We start from the raw sequence: 14,886 nt of genomic DNA, 5'->3' as shown, positions 1-14,886 counted from the left end.
CGAACACCTAATCAAGCTGAAAAACTCGTCCCTCAGCTACCATTTACTGAACTAAGTGATCATGACAAGGAAGAATGTATGGATGAGAACAACGATACTGATAATGAAGGTGGTGAAAGTGAAGAATTAGCTAAGAAATGTAGTGATAAAGAAAATTGTGACACTGAAGTTCATCAGGAAGAAGAATCTAAAAATGAAAATAAGTCATCAAGTTGAACCCACTCAAGAAAACCATATTACACAAGATTATGACAATGTTGGTTCGAGCTATGTCATGTCAACTAATAAGAGAAATAAGTCAAAAAATGTCCATTGGCGTGAGGATTGGGACCATGATCCCAAAGAAAAATTCGAGTAGAGTGATAATGAGGGTGGTCGGCATAATGGTGATGATACTGAAGCTGACAAAGAGGCTGCAACTCAACATACAAATGAAAGTGAGGTTGATGAAGTTCAAAATGAGGAAGCTTCAGTTAATAGTAAATGTGAGGTTTTGTTTGACTACAATGATGACTCTGAGGCCGAATTTGAAACTGATGTGGAAGATTCGATTACCACAAGAATTGAGAGACATATAAAAGGAAGAAAATGATAATTAAGTACAAATGAGAAAGTAAGGTTTTGTCTAACTGCAATTATGTGTTGTGTGTGTGAGTGAAGGGCAAATATGGAAAGAGAATGGAGAATGGGCTGATGGGAGTAGGTGGGATAGACGTGCATGCCATTCCCCTCGCATTCCTTGTCTCTTCCATTCTTATTGTTTCTTCTCCAATCTTTTCTTCTTCTTCCTCTTCTCTTTTTGCCCTATGTTCTTCCTCTTCATTTCTTTCTCCTATTCTCTCTATTTTTCTTCTTATTTAGAGGTTCAAGGAGTGAGGATTTTAACTTCAACGGAATGCTTTTCTGCTTCTTCTTCTTTAGTTTCCATCAATGGCAAGTTCCTCTTGCACTTTTTTTTTTCTATATATTGTGCAAGTCTTCCTCTTCTTCCGTCTAGAATGTCAAAATATGTTATTGTTCTTCACATTCTTGTTGTTAAAACTATTTTTGTATTGGTTATGTGATTATCTTCATTTTTTCCTCAAATCTTGTGGCTTGCCTAAAGTTCTTGTCAGGTCTTGTTGTTGGCCTTGTTGGGCTTGTTCATTCCATATTTTCTTCAAGGAATGGCAACTTGGGGGTTAGAAAATTATCCATAGGGGTTTTTGTGTATTGTGTTACTCGTATTTCTCATTTCTGGGATCATCAAAGTCGACTTCGTAAGGGTAAGAGTCAACTATGTTGTATAAAAGTCAACTTTATAGGTTAAGCTCTCGGCTGGGTCAACTAAGTTGATGTAGAAGTCGATTTTTCTTTTCAAAAGTTGACTTTCCAATTCCAATAGTTGACTTTTCAGAAGTTAACTTTCTAATTTCAAAAGTCGACTTTCCATTTCAGACTGTGCATCTTGTATTCTTTAGACCATAACTTTTTGTCCAGATATCAGAATTAATATCCGTTTTGTTTTTTAGCTGTGACCCTAACTCGTTAAGATTCAATTTGGTATAGGATTTGAGCCATTTGGTCAACTATTAAGCCTTTGTAATTCCTTTCAAATGTATGCTTGATTAGTAGCTTTTTCCATCCTTAAAATTCGTTCAACCTTAAATTATGGAATCGAATACTTCCACCTTGACCTAGTTATCAATATTATCAAATATTTACACTTAATTGATGTGGTGAAACCTATTTAAATATTGAATTATGTGAAATAGCTAAGAACCTTAATGGGCATGAATTAAGGGTGTGTGAATATTACTCGTTCTAATTGTGCTTGTGTTGCATTACATTGTGTTTCTATATTGCTTCGCATTATGATGTTGGGTCATAGGTTACATTCATTAGGGGGTCATGCCTTGTATGTGTTGGGAGCATGAGCATTGGCATGACACGGTTGACTTGTGAGTGCTGACTTGTGTATATTAGGCGAGCATATGCATTAGAGCATTCATGTGTGTGAATTCCTACGTGGGTGTAGCATGGCTTGATGCTTAGTTTATGGGGGCCTTGCTATCACGTTAATGCTGCAAGAGCCATTGCATTCCTTATATGCTGCATTGCATGGGGGTATTGGACCAAGAACTATGTACTAGCCAAAGGCTGGGGGTACTAGATCGAGGCCACTGGACGACCGATGGTGATGGATGTGATATGAGAGCCTTGGGCTTATGTTATTGTTTTGGTAGCTTGTTCTTGGCTGCTGGCAGGTTTGTATACTAATTCTTGGGTGCTAGTGTCTGCATTTTATATGGGCCCAAGGACCTTATGTGTGCATTTATGCTTTTATGTTGTGGTTGGGTATCGTGTTATATAACCACATGGCATGGAATTGTGTGCCGTTTATGTATACGAGATTGGTGTGTGTTTCCATACACTGCATGATGTTCAGGAAAAGTCTAATCATATCCATTTTTTGTTGTTTTTATACATTTGCCGAGCCCTATGGGTCACTTTGAAAAGTGTGTTTTGATGAAATATAAGAAATTGTATTTCTTTGAGAATGTTGTTGTCAAGTGTAGATGTCATGAACCCAATGATTGTTTAGATGTCAGGTAGTGATTTTCTTTTTACTCTAAGTTATTCATGCCTTCATATATTGTTCTATTGATGCTTCCATTTGTTATATACTTGTTAAACCTTGTGGCTTACTTTTACTTCTTTTGTCATTCTAGAAAAGGAAAATATAGTTATTTGAGGGCGAGTCCCGGTTAAAGGCGTACATAGATGTCCAGCTTCAAGATTTATGGGTGTAATTTTGAGGGCATGCATGGAGGGTTTCATTTTGTATTTAAAGTCTTAGTGCTCTTTTATTTTGGAAATGTATGGGTAGTAAACCCGAAATAATGATGTAAAGAATGTTGTAATATTTATTTTTGCTTCTATTGATAGTGAGCAAATATGAAAATGTAAATAAATTTTTTGAAAAATTTTGAGTGATTTTTGTATCTGTATCTATTTTGAATGGATCTTCTTTTGGACTTCCTATACTAGTGGAAAAATTCGAGAGTTGGCCTTGACAGATGAGGAGTTTATTTTTAAAGTGTGCTGCTATTTATAAAATGTAAATTCTATTTTATATGTGTTTATGTGTTTGTTATATTATATTGACTATTTTTTCTATCAAAACATTACATATGCATATCATTCTTTTGATTTCATCCATACACATGCATATGATTTATCTCCATCTAGGTACACTGCATGTTGGATTATTTTCAATCTTTAGCATCATCATTGTAACAAAAACCAACATAAATAGTCCAAAAAACAGCACCACTAAGATCAAAATCATCCTAAATCCTCCCTGCATAATTGATTATAACTTATCCAATGATGCATCAATCTTCATAGCAAGCTGCACAACCATATTATCACTTAGTTCCTGAGCACTTGCATTATTGATTTTATCTTCTTCAGGTGTCTAGAAAGAGTAATATTTGCACTTGTTAGTTTCACAGTGAAAATACATATTTCTAGGATTTTTAGTTGACTCATAAATCTTCATAGCAACTTTTTTCCCACAATTACATCTCTTATTCTTGAACATTATCATTTACATTACTCATGGCATTTGAGGTAGAAGAAGTCATGGGATTGCTTGTTGAGGTGGGAAAGATGGTTATGAATGCTATTTTCTCGGTCCATGTGGGAGTTGTGGTGTTTCAATAAGTGGGAAAGATGAGAAAATAGTGGTTTATGGCATTTGGGTGTAGTTTTTATAAACTAAAAACTAATTATTGGTCATGTAATGGTAACATTTTGCTGAAATTTTATTAATCAAATTTTCTTTTTTTTTTTCATTTCATTATTTTTGTTTATTCTAATTATTTATTTGTTTTAGTCATCCAGGCGAGACTCATGGGGGTACTTTGGTACATTCTATTGCCACCAAATTTCAAGACAAATGAATGTTTAAGAGCAAGGTATTCTATATATCATGTGATAATTCATAAATTAAAAAATGTGACTTTTTAATAGTGCAAATGTGTCCTTGTAATTTCTTAAAATCCCATGGTGTTTTTTGATTTTTCTTCTATATTTTTCTTTATCTCTTCTAAATTAAAAGAGATTGAATGAAAATGAAAAAGAAATTTATTTATTTCATCGTATTCTATCCTCCGGATCAAAGAGATAAAAAGTTTTCATTCTATTTCTTCTTTTCTTATTCCACCCATTTATAATTTGTTCTATTAATCTCAATATTACATATTTAAAAATAAAACTCAAAAGTTAATCCGCGAATTGGCGCGAACGACGAATTTTCCCTTCAATCCATCGATGGTTACGTATGTGCGGTCTCTCTGTATCCACTCGAGAACAGAAGAACTAGGGTTTCGTTTAGAGTGGAAAAATGGAACATCAGAGAATTCGAAGCCGAGAAATGGAGGTGAACACCATGGCCATGCTCGACGCCTCAGGCTTCAACAAAGCTGACCAAGATCTCAATGACGATCGTACGTTATCACGATTAGATCCGCAAATCTGTTCCACCAATTGTAGCACCCCTTGCTTTTATTTGACTCGACCTTCTTTCTTCTTTTATCTTCAGGAAACGCATTTCTCGAAGCTGTTCGCTCTGCTTCTCTCGTTCCCGACCATGGTGTCGCCCCGACTAAGTCTCTCTCTCTCTCTCTCTATATATATATATATATGTATATATGATGGAGTCCATAAGGTTCTCCTTGTATGCATACATGTGTTATATGTATGTGTCAGTGACTGCCTCTGTCTACTTATGCGCGTAAGGTGGTTGTCGTTATAGATTTGATTCGAGTTGTCATATAGTGCTCTGTGCCTGCAATATTTACCTTTGCCAGGTTCTTGGATCCACTGGATTGTTAGGTTGTATTCCAGTGTTTATATTAATTATTAACTTCAAATTATCTTGCCAATTGTGTGCTTGCATGGTGCTGATTATCACGGGGAACTGTGCTTCTGTAATCAAGCAAATGAAGTGCCAGTGAAATGGTTCACTGTACTTTTCTGATTTTGGCCTGAGATATTGGAACTGAGTGCTTCTACAAATGTGCTCCCTGTGTAGCAATTGATGAATTTATGTTCACACATTTCTAAAACTTAATTTTGGCTGTGCCAAACAGTTGTTTTGGAGCAACACCTCCCTCCCCCATATTTTACAGAGTAAGGAGCACCTTGAGGCCTTTAATGAACTCTTTACTTGCGTGCACTCTGTTTCTTACATACTGGTAGTTCAGTGGTCTAGTTTCAGTATCTAGACTGATGGTCATATGTTCCTCTTTGACTATCAGCTTGCAGTAAAACCCAGAGTTTTTTTGGTTGGGGGTGTGTGTGTGTTAACCTCTGAGCCAGTACTTACTTGGCCAAACAGCTCAGTCTGAAGTAACTAGTTCGCTTTCCTGCAATTACTGATTATTCCCTGTAGTCAATGTATCATTCGACCTTTCACTGCAAGTTTTTAAATGAATGTATTATATTGAAGAACTTGCAGTTTGAAGGATGCAAGTTTAACTGAGCCAAGTATCTTGTTTTTTGTTTTTGTGTCTTTATTTTCCTTATTTTGGTTTTATGATTTCTCTTGAGTCTTGACTATCTGATTATGCATATTGATCCGAACAGAAAAATGTTTGAGGCAGTTTTCCAGATATTGAAGGATGGGAATTCACTAGAACTAATAATTGCAAGTTATCAGCTACTACATGAGCTAGATGAGGTACAATTGGCCTATAGTTGTTACTTTGCTGAGTTTTTCATGTTTATATGCTCAATTATTTTAACACCATTGGGTTTTTTGGTTGTTGTCCTTTTAATTTAGCATTTCCCTCGTGTGTATGTATCCAAAGTGGAATCATCCAAGTTACCTTCATCTAGTAATGTTCCCGAACTTATTGTGGTTGAAGAGGTATTGCATTTCTTTTTGTTTAAAATGCTATGAACTATACTTTTCAATGTTGCTTGTAGATTTATGTTATTTATGGCAGACCTTACTTCTCTGTTGTGTGTCAGGCTTGGTCACCATTCATGTTTGGCTCAGATAGTGAGAGACATAATGCTAATAAAAACTCTGGTCAATCACTTGATTCAGCTGTGAGTTGGATTTACTATGAATACCATCATTCTACTGTTCCCTTTGTTTTTCTATTCATTTTAAATAGAGATCATACATATCCTCTGTGTACATACTGCTTCTGTTTAATGTTTAACAATCCACCACAGTAGATGTTCTCAGTTCTTGCTAGTTCTTGTATGCCATTTGTCAATAAATTCCTTCACAGCAGTTCAATTGGCTTTCTTTCCATGTTCATTGACGCTTATTTTACAATTTCAGGTTTTCCATACTCTGATACAAGATCTTGCTGAAGTGTCAGTTGCAACCAAGATTGAGGAGCTTGATACAAAGGTTAGTTTTCTTTTATTGTTCAACTCTTGTGGCTTACAATCTTCATATTTGCATTCTGGCGAATGAAAGGGCATAATATGGGTCATTAAGGTTTATGAAATTTACATTGAAGATTTTTTAGTCTCCTATAAAACTTGAGGTTCTTGCCCAGTTATTTTCTTTTTTGTAAACTCCTTCACCAAGAAAGTCTATGTCAGGAAGTCACTTCCATGAGTGCTGTTAAAGAACTGGAGATGCTTGTCAGACAGAATTTGCAGCTAACTTCATAATTCATTTTAATGGCTACCTAAACCCTAAATTGTGTCTGCTCTTGCATATTTAGAAATTGTTCTTATGATTGAGATGATAACACTGCTTCCATCCTTTTGCATAAACTTCCTATCCATGCGCATTGTCTCCTAAACTATCTTATTTGGTAAAATCACGAAACTCTTAAAAAATAGTTCCACCTACCAGTTCCTCTTCAAGGGTTCTGATTCTCCAAAGTGCAAGAGACTCCCTGTTTTGCGAAGGTTGGGGGAGGGTGGTTGTTGTACTCAGCCTTAGCTTGCTTTGCAAATAGGTTGTTTTCACAACTCGAACTTGTAACCTTTCAGTCACAAATGTTCATATGCTCCACTCTCACAAAGGTTTAGATGCTCAACTCTTGGAAAAATGAAAAGAGTATGTGGTGCCTTATTTTAATGTTTTTAGCTACTTGACCAGACTCTACCATATTCTTTTTTCATCAGTGTGTATGAATCTGAAATGGGCAATAAAGAGAACATACCTAGTGTGATTTCTAAGGAAGAAAAGATCGTCAAACTGCTAGCTATTAGATCTTAAGCCCCTTGATCCTGGCTGTATCTGTCTTCCAGCTCCAGACGATTATATTTTGGATTTTCACTCTTTTCTTATCCCCAACCCTCCACAGAAAAAGAAAGTAAAACATTGAAATGGAATCATCTTGTTGTTTCATGTAAGGGGTCTAGCTAAACATTTATATGATAAATTGATTATAACTTTAATAAGGTTGTATATGTGAATTGCTATTGTTCCTTTGTTTCCTCATGAGCAATATCCAATACTATAAGGGGAAAAAACTAAGAAATGATATGACACATTTGGGGTCTGTTTAGTTGTAGAAAATGTTTTCCAATTTTCTATCTCTAATTTTCTGTAAAATCTCTAATTTTCAGTTTCCGTAGAAAATTTGAAAAATGCATTCAAATGTTAGAATTGCAGAAAACTAATTTCCAATAAAAATATTAGAGAAATAGAGAGGTTTCTCTTTTGTATAATTGTAACTTGTGCTAGAGAATGAGATAGAGATCATTTGGGAAAATTTTTGTGGGAAACTGCGTTTTCCAAATCTCTGAATTAGTAAGGAAAATTTGGAAAATTGTATTTTCCAAATCTCCTTTTTCTGTTTAGAATTTTTTTTTATTTGAACAAAATTTCTAATTTTCCAGTTTAGAAAATTGTTATTTTCAGAAAACTGGGGTTATTTTCCACAACTAAACAGCCCCTTGGCCATGTCCAACATGTCTTAAGATTATCCAACAGATTAGGACCTTCTGATAGGTGTTTGTCCTTAGCACTGGGTACACAATTGTTTGTCACATGGCATGACCTTCTCCAGGTTCATGTGCCATCCCAACTAAGGTGACACATGGAGGACATGCCTCTTTTTGCAAATTGCTCACCTAGGTTGACAAATGTTAGATAACCTAGACCAACAACTAACGCATACTTGCCTCACTCAAAATGGCTCAAAGCATAGTCTAGGCTTGACCAGTGAATCTCCTTTTAACCTTAGGATCCCCCTTTGAGATTGTATCTATCTGGGCCTTGACAAGAGCTTGGATTCCTCCTTAGGGCCCTAGGAGGATGTGGGATGGAAGGATGAGACTGAAATCTCACCGCCCAATACTTCTTCAACTGACTAAATGGGGGAGTGAGATGTCACCTCCATCACTTCAGATCTAAGGATGGTTAATCATTATGACAATGCCATGATAGAAGGGCTTGTCACTTCAAAGGAGGGGCACATAATTGTTGATCCCCATACCATGTGGGACACATCGCCTTAAGGAGGGTGCAGAACCATATATTCAAGGGGAAGACATACTCCCCACAAGTGGTTATACATTTTGGATAATCTCTCTCTTCGAGCTCTCTCTCTAGTGGTCTAAAGTGTGTCTGGGGACTTTTGTGGCCATTGGAAGCATCTCTTTTTGTAGAAAGGGAAGCGGTATTCCCACACACTTTATTGATATGAATTAGAAATATTTATACAAGAAGTTTCCTAAGAATCCTCCTAAGAATTCTTCTAAGATTTAGGACTAGATTACAACCCTATTATCTAGGATTATTAGATGTTATTCTACTAGATTACAACACTAAAAGATAATACAAAGATAATCTAAGAAATAATACAAGATAATACAAAGCAAAATAAATAAGCAAAATAACAAAATAAATAGAAAGATGATAATGGATGAGTCTCTTGGAATCTTCAAGGCCCGGCCCGGTCTTTTTTTATTTCTTCAACACTTTTACATTCTCAGTCAATTGTCCTTTGTTGTCCTGTGTGTTTCATGTACAACCTCCAATCTAGCCTTGAAGGGGAAAGCACCCAAATTGGCTTAGCTTGTAAAGATTGTCATGTACCTGAGGGGGGGGGGGGGGGGGGGGGGTTGTACCTTGGTAGTTATAACAAAATTGTTCTAAAAGGTAGAGATGGCCAGGTCATTGTACGGAGGGAATCATTTAGTTGCTGTTGTAATCAATATATAAGGCCCGATTCAGCCTTATCCAAATCAACGAAAATATCAATAGAAAACTTTCCAAAATTTCTCCCAAACATTCTCTCTCCTTCTCGCTCTCTCTGTTCTTCTAATTCTCCCTATACTTGTCAAGCCCTCAGATTAGGGCTGGACAATTATGGCAATTCGAACAAATAGAATGCAAGGAAGAGAGAGGAGGAGAGAGGAAGAGAGAGGGAGAGAGAGAGAGATAGAAGGAAAAGAGAGAGAGAGAACGAGAGAGAGAAAGAGATGATCTTGATTATTATCTTCCATGATCCCTTCCTTACTGCCGTAGGTCTCTATATAGAGCCTCTGGCACACTTCATCAACTATGCAACAGCCTAACTAACAGCCAAAACAGATAGCTGTTATACAGTTATCCTTTTACTTGCCTAACCCTCTTCAGTTAGCCCAATGGCTCATACAAGGTAAGTGTCTCCCAATTACAATTATACCCCTAGGGTCGTGACAATACTTCTTCTCACTAAAACAGCGTGAATTCATTGCCAGACTTGGAGGTCTGACAAAGATTATGCTATTTTTATACCTTGTTTCTTTTCTCCTTCTTTTTTTTTTTTTTTGGGCGTCGGGGGTTGCCCCAACTAGGTTCTTGGTATGAATTGAGGCTGGTGTTTCAACCATTGAGATATCATGATTTTTTTCCTATATGCTTTTTATGTCATATTGTTATGTTAGATGAAATTATAATTTTTTTGACATAAATAATGTTCTTTCATATTTTCAGTGCATCATCTCTTTTGTCTAAGTCAAAGATGAGAATTTACTACTAACCTGTTTGCTTGATTATTTGATTATTCATTAAATACTAACCAATCACTGTCAAAACTGTAAACCAATTTCACAAATAAAGTTATGTATTTCTTAAGATGAAAATCACTTCACGTAGCCCAGTCAAGTGAGTTAACTGAGTGGAACAGAGCAACTTAAGACCCAAACCTAACCAAAACCCTAAGCCCCTTGTCCTCGATGGTTAATCACTAACTTGCAAGTGTGCGCTTCTTGCCACAATTGAGACCTATTGTAAGCACTGAATCATGACAATGCCATTCTTCAATAGATGCTTGAGTACATAGCTACATCATACTTAGCTACATCATTCTTCAATAGATTTTTTATTACTTCAGAGACAAGCTTGGATATGTATCTACTGTTGGCAAACTCAGACAAAGCAGTAATCTTCTTTGCCATGCGTTCTCTAGTCCAGACTGATTCAAAGCCATCAAAAGTACCCCAAATGAGTAAACCCGTCATCTTGATTTAATGCTAAAAATCCTGCAAGCTTGCAGTATCAGGAAACTTTGGAAGGGCTCAAAGGAAGCCAACCCTAAGGAACTTCCTCAACCCACTAAGTTGGCATCAGCTTCTTTGACTGGTATACCACATCCTTAAAGATTTTCTCTTGTCAGCTTGGTAGTTCATAGCTTTCAATTTTTATGCTTCACACAACTTAACTTAAACCAAATTCTGGGATCAGTGAAACTCAACCCAAACAATAACTCAACTCTAAATCCAAAAAAGTAAAATTACAGGTCAGTAGTGTTTGTTATTGGGTTGCCAATTACGTTACCTTTGACATCTATGCACGTATGATTTAGTGTTATTACATCGCCCTGTTTGGAACCCAATTCCATGTTTTTTGTGTTTGGAATGAAAAAAAAAAAAAAAAACATTCATTTCAATTGTATGAATTCAATTCCATGCAATTGAACATAACTAAATCAAATTCTATCAAAATAGGTGGATTTCCAAATGAATTCCATAGAACTCAAACAAGCAAATTTTGTGGTCAAAACTACCCCCCCCCCCCCAACCTTTATTTTCCAAATAAAAGTTGTATTGTTCCCAAACATAAGTCTGTGAATTCAATTGAATTCCATATTTTAACTTGTGTCATACCAAGCTTGAGAATTCATTTACAAATGAATTTTATGTAGAATTCATTTATAAATGAGTTCCACAGTTCAAATGCATTCACTCCAAACATAGTGTCTATGAATTACCTAAACTATTATATTCATAATGCAACTCTAATATGTTATGGTCCATAATCCTTTTTGCAGTCCCTAGGGATCATGTTGCTATTCCAGTATCTTGTCAGTGTTCTCGAAAGAGATTTTATACCTCGTTACGCCATGTGTAAAGGTAAATGTGTTCTGCATGTTTTTAGTTGTTTGTCTTATGGTTTGACTAATCTCATGGGTTAAGCAGCTTGTTGATTTATTGCAGAAAATATGAATTGGAACCTTTTGCGGGAATCATTGCTAAACATGCTTCTGGTACAATGTCTATGTTTTGTAATCTTGAATTTTGATCGATCTTACTCTGTATGCTTTCAGTACTGGTATTTTATTTAATCTCCAACATCAGATGTCCTCCATATTCATTAATTCAGTTATTTTTCTGATCTTTCTCTCAAGAAGCAGTTTTTTCTCCTTTAAACAGGGATCGAGAAGGATAAACTACAAAGGCTTGGTCAAGGATTGCTTGTCAATTATGTTTGAAATCTCTGGTGCTTGTAATGATATAAGGCATTGCTCGAAATTACAAGAAAATCCTGCAAAGGAGCCATCAAAATGTTATGACTATGCTGTTGCAATTTCTTTTTCTGAAGTACAGAAGCATATGTGTCTTGCTATGCAGAAACTTCTGTTGATGGTAATATTAATAAACAATTCTTATTTGGAGCTATTATTGGTTATCACTGTTGAAGGTAAACTTCTGGACCTTTTAGGCCATAGAGCTGGATTCATCAAAGAAAAAAGCAGACGTGCTAGGTCTTACCACCAGAGCTGATGGTTTGAGGTATTTGCACGTGTGATGGCATGTGTGTGCTCTAACATGGATTTGAATTTTGCTATGGTTATGTATAACATTGACCTAAGAAATGAAAGGGCCTATTTGCTGCAGAACCCCAGTGGTGGAACTAATTCAAGACGAGCTTTCTTACAACAGAGATGCGCTTTCCCCATTTTTCCAGGTACCTCACGTTGATGCTCACTCTTTCTTTCTATAATGCTCCTTGTGCACATGTTGGGCCAGGGACGTCAACTATGGGATCATTAACCATCCTATGGTTCTTTAATGATAAGGACAATCGGGCGCCTCCAAGGACAAATAGATGGTTGCTGCGTGTTACCATTTAGCAGGTGCCACATGGCAGCTTGCGGTTGCCACTTGCCACACACAGCCTTCCAATCGGCTAAGCCTAATGACATCGTTTGGTGCTTCAACACCATCAATCTCCACCTTGAAGCATCAAACCAAAGGTGAACCCAAATTCTCACAAAGTGCAGCATGCTTCAATTCTCACCTTCACAGCTCTAGTCGATTTGATCAGCCAATACCCACATGCAACAGGTCCAAGCAATGCTTGAACTTTGTTGCAGGTAGCACCTTTGTACCCATATCTGCTGGGTTGTTTTCTATAGGCACCTTCAGTGTGTTTACAGTGCCATTAGCCACCAAATCTCTTACATAGTGATACTTGACATCCACGTGTTTTGTGCGTTCATGATAGATTGGATTCTTGGACAGATGAATCACACTTTGGCTGTTTGAGAACACCACCACCTTGTTCTGAAGCAAGTGGATCTCCTTTAGAAGGCCTTGAAGCCATACAACCTCTTTGAAAGCATCAATCATTGCTACGTACTCAGCTTCAATGGAAAACAGCGCAACCAGAGGCTGCAGCTGTGATTTCCAACTAATGCAGTTTTCACCCAAGGTGAAAAACAGAGCAGTAGTGGACTTCTTCGTGTCTCTTTCACCTGCAAAGTTAGAATCTACATACCCAACAAGATCAAGAGTCTCATATCTTTTCTTGTAACTCAGTCCAATATTTACAGAACCATTTATATATCTTAGTAAATATTTTAGAGCATCCCAATGAGGTTTTCCAGGGTTTGACATGAATCTACTAAGGGAGGAAATAACATAAGCTAGATCAGACCTGGTACTAATCATGGCATACATAATGGTTCCAATTGCATTAGCATATGGGACATTTTCCATTTTAATAATTTCTTAGTTAGATGTTGGACTTTGAGATTTGGTCAGGACAAAAATGTCCAACAAATGGAACACTTACTGGCTCGCAATTATGCATGCCAAATTTTTTAACAGCTTTCATTAAATAATCATTCTGACGAATTTTTAAGCTAAAGTTGCCTTTATCCCTCTTTATTGTCATTCCTAGAATTTTCTTAGCTGGTCCTAAGTCTTTCATATCAAAGCTTGTATTGAGCATTTGTTTTAATTCACTAATCTTAGACTTAGACTTGCTAATTAACAGGATATCATCCACATATAACAATAGGTAAACATGGACATTAGAGAGAATGAAATAAAAACAATTATCATATTGACTCCTAATAAATCCAATCCCTAGAACAAAATTGTCAAATTTTTTATACCATTGTCTTGGGGATTGTTTTAGGCTATACAAAGATTTTTTCAACAAACAAACATGCTTTGGCTTATCTGAGTCAATATATCTAGTAGGTTGAAACATATAAATTTTCTCCTCTAAGTCTCCATGCAAGAATGCTATGTGAACATCTAATTGTTCTAGTTCAAGATCAAATTGAACAACAATTGCAAGCATCATGCGGATAGTTTTAAATTTAACTACAGAAGAGAAAATTTCAGTGTAGTCTATGCCCTCCCTTTGATGTGAACTCCTTAGCCACTAATCTTGCTTTATATCTAATTGGGTCAGTAGGGGACATACCTTCTTTTAATTTGTACAACCATTTACACTAGATCAATTTTTGCTTCTGTGGTCAAGGGACCAATTCCCAAGTACCATTAGCTTTAAGAGAGGTCATTTCTTCATCCATGGCTTGCTGCCACTTGGTGCATTCCTTGGAGCTGACAATCTCCTCATATGTGGAAGGCTCACCACTCCTTAATTCTTTCCCTGCAACTAAGGCACAGTAGACCAGGTCTGAATAGGCATATATTGCAGGAGGTCTAATAATCCTCCTGCTCCTATCACGGGCTAGCTGATAGTCATTGAGGTCCTAAGGTGAGTCATGATGCTCCACCTCAATCTTAAGGTCGTCTTCTTGTTCCTCTTGATCATCATCATGATTAGAGGTGTGATTCTCATTAGACATAGGCAAGGGCACACCTTCTAGGTCAGGTTCTATTGCAGTGGGAGCAGCTGGCAAGTTGTTATTTCTTGCAGCTTGCTCCACCTCGACTTGTGACCCTCCTAAGATAACATAATCATCTGGTCTTCTCAGAATGTTGGTTTCTTCTGTGTTTTGAATTTTATAAGGGAAATTGGCTTCGTTAAATATTACATCTCTACTAAAAAGGATTTTAACTCCACCAAATTGTCTTTCCCGTAGTCTGTAGCCTTTGGTTCCTTCTTGGTAACCAACAAACACACATTTTGTGGACCTAGGTTCTAATTTACCTTTTGACTTGTGAGCATAAGCTTCACACCCAAATACTCTAAGGTAATTTAGATTTAATTTCCTACCGGTCCATATTTCCTCAGGGCATTTAAAATTTAGGGCAGTTGAAGGACTTCTGTTTACTAAATGGGCAGCAGTTGAAAGAGCCTCTCCCCAAAAGGACTTAAGCATGTTAGAAGTGAATAGGAGGCACCTAACTTTTTCAAGTAGGGTTCGATTCATTCTTTTAGCTACCCCA

The 14,886-nt window shown here is 36.7% G+C and overlaps 1 protein-coding gene across 6 annotated transcripts in view; it reads left to right on the top strand.

Annotated features, from left to right (window-relative positions):
- Positions 1-4,281: 4,281 nt before the first annotated feature.
- The window catches only part of LOC127795796 (negative regulator of systemic acquired resistance SNI1), a 55,976-nt gene continuing 45,371 nt past the window's right edge, over positions 4,282-14,886 (top strand). For all 6 annotated transcript variants that reach the window (XM_052327699.1, XM_052327703.1, XM_052327702.1 and 3 more), the window contains exons 1-11: positions 4,282-4,493; positions 4,589-4,655; positions 5,635-5,728; positions 5,831-5,917; positions 6,022-6,102; positions 6,344-6,415; positions 11,286-11,367; positions 11,452-11,501; positions 11,668-11,880; positions 11,957-12,027; positions 12,133-12,202. In XM_052327699.1, the coding sequence (XP_052183659.1) occupies positions 4,391-4,493; positions 4,589-4,655; positions 5,635-5,728; positions 5,831-5,917; positions 6,022-6,102; positions 6,344-6,415; positions 11,286-11,367; positions 11,452-11,501; positions 11,668-11,880; positions 11,957-12,027; positions 12,133-12,202 (990 nt within the window). In that variant the 5' untranslated portion in view covers positions 4,282-4,390. The remainder of the gene's footprint in view (positions 4,494-4,588; positions 4,656-5,634; positions 5,729-5,830; positions 5,918-6,021; positions 6,103-6,343; positions 6,416-11,285; positions 11,368-11,451; positions 11,502-11,667; positions 11,881-11,956; positions 12,028-12,132; positions 12,203-14,886) is intronic.

Source organism: Diospyros lotus, chromosome 2 (genome assembly GCF_014633365.1).
Source record: "Diospyros lotus cultivar Yz01 chromosome 2, ASM1463336v1, whole genome shotgun sequence".
In the NCBI taxonomy this organism is placed as follows: Eukaryota; Viridiplantae; Streptophyta; class Magnoliopsida; order Ericales; family Ebenaceae; genus Diospyros; species Diospyros lotus.
Note: the sequence above shows the minus strand (reverse complement) of the source record. Positions and strands in the feature narration are given on the sequence as shown.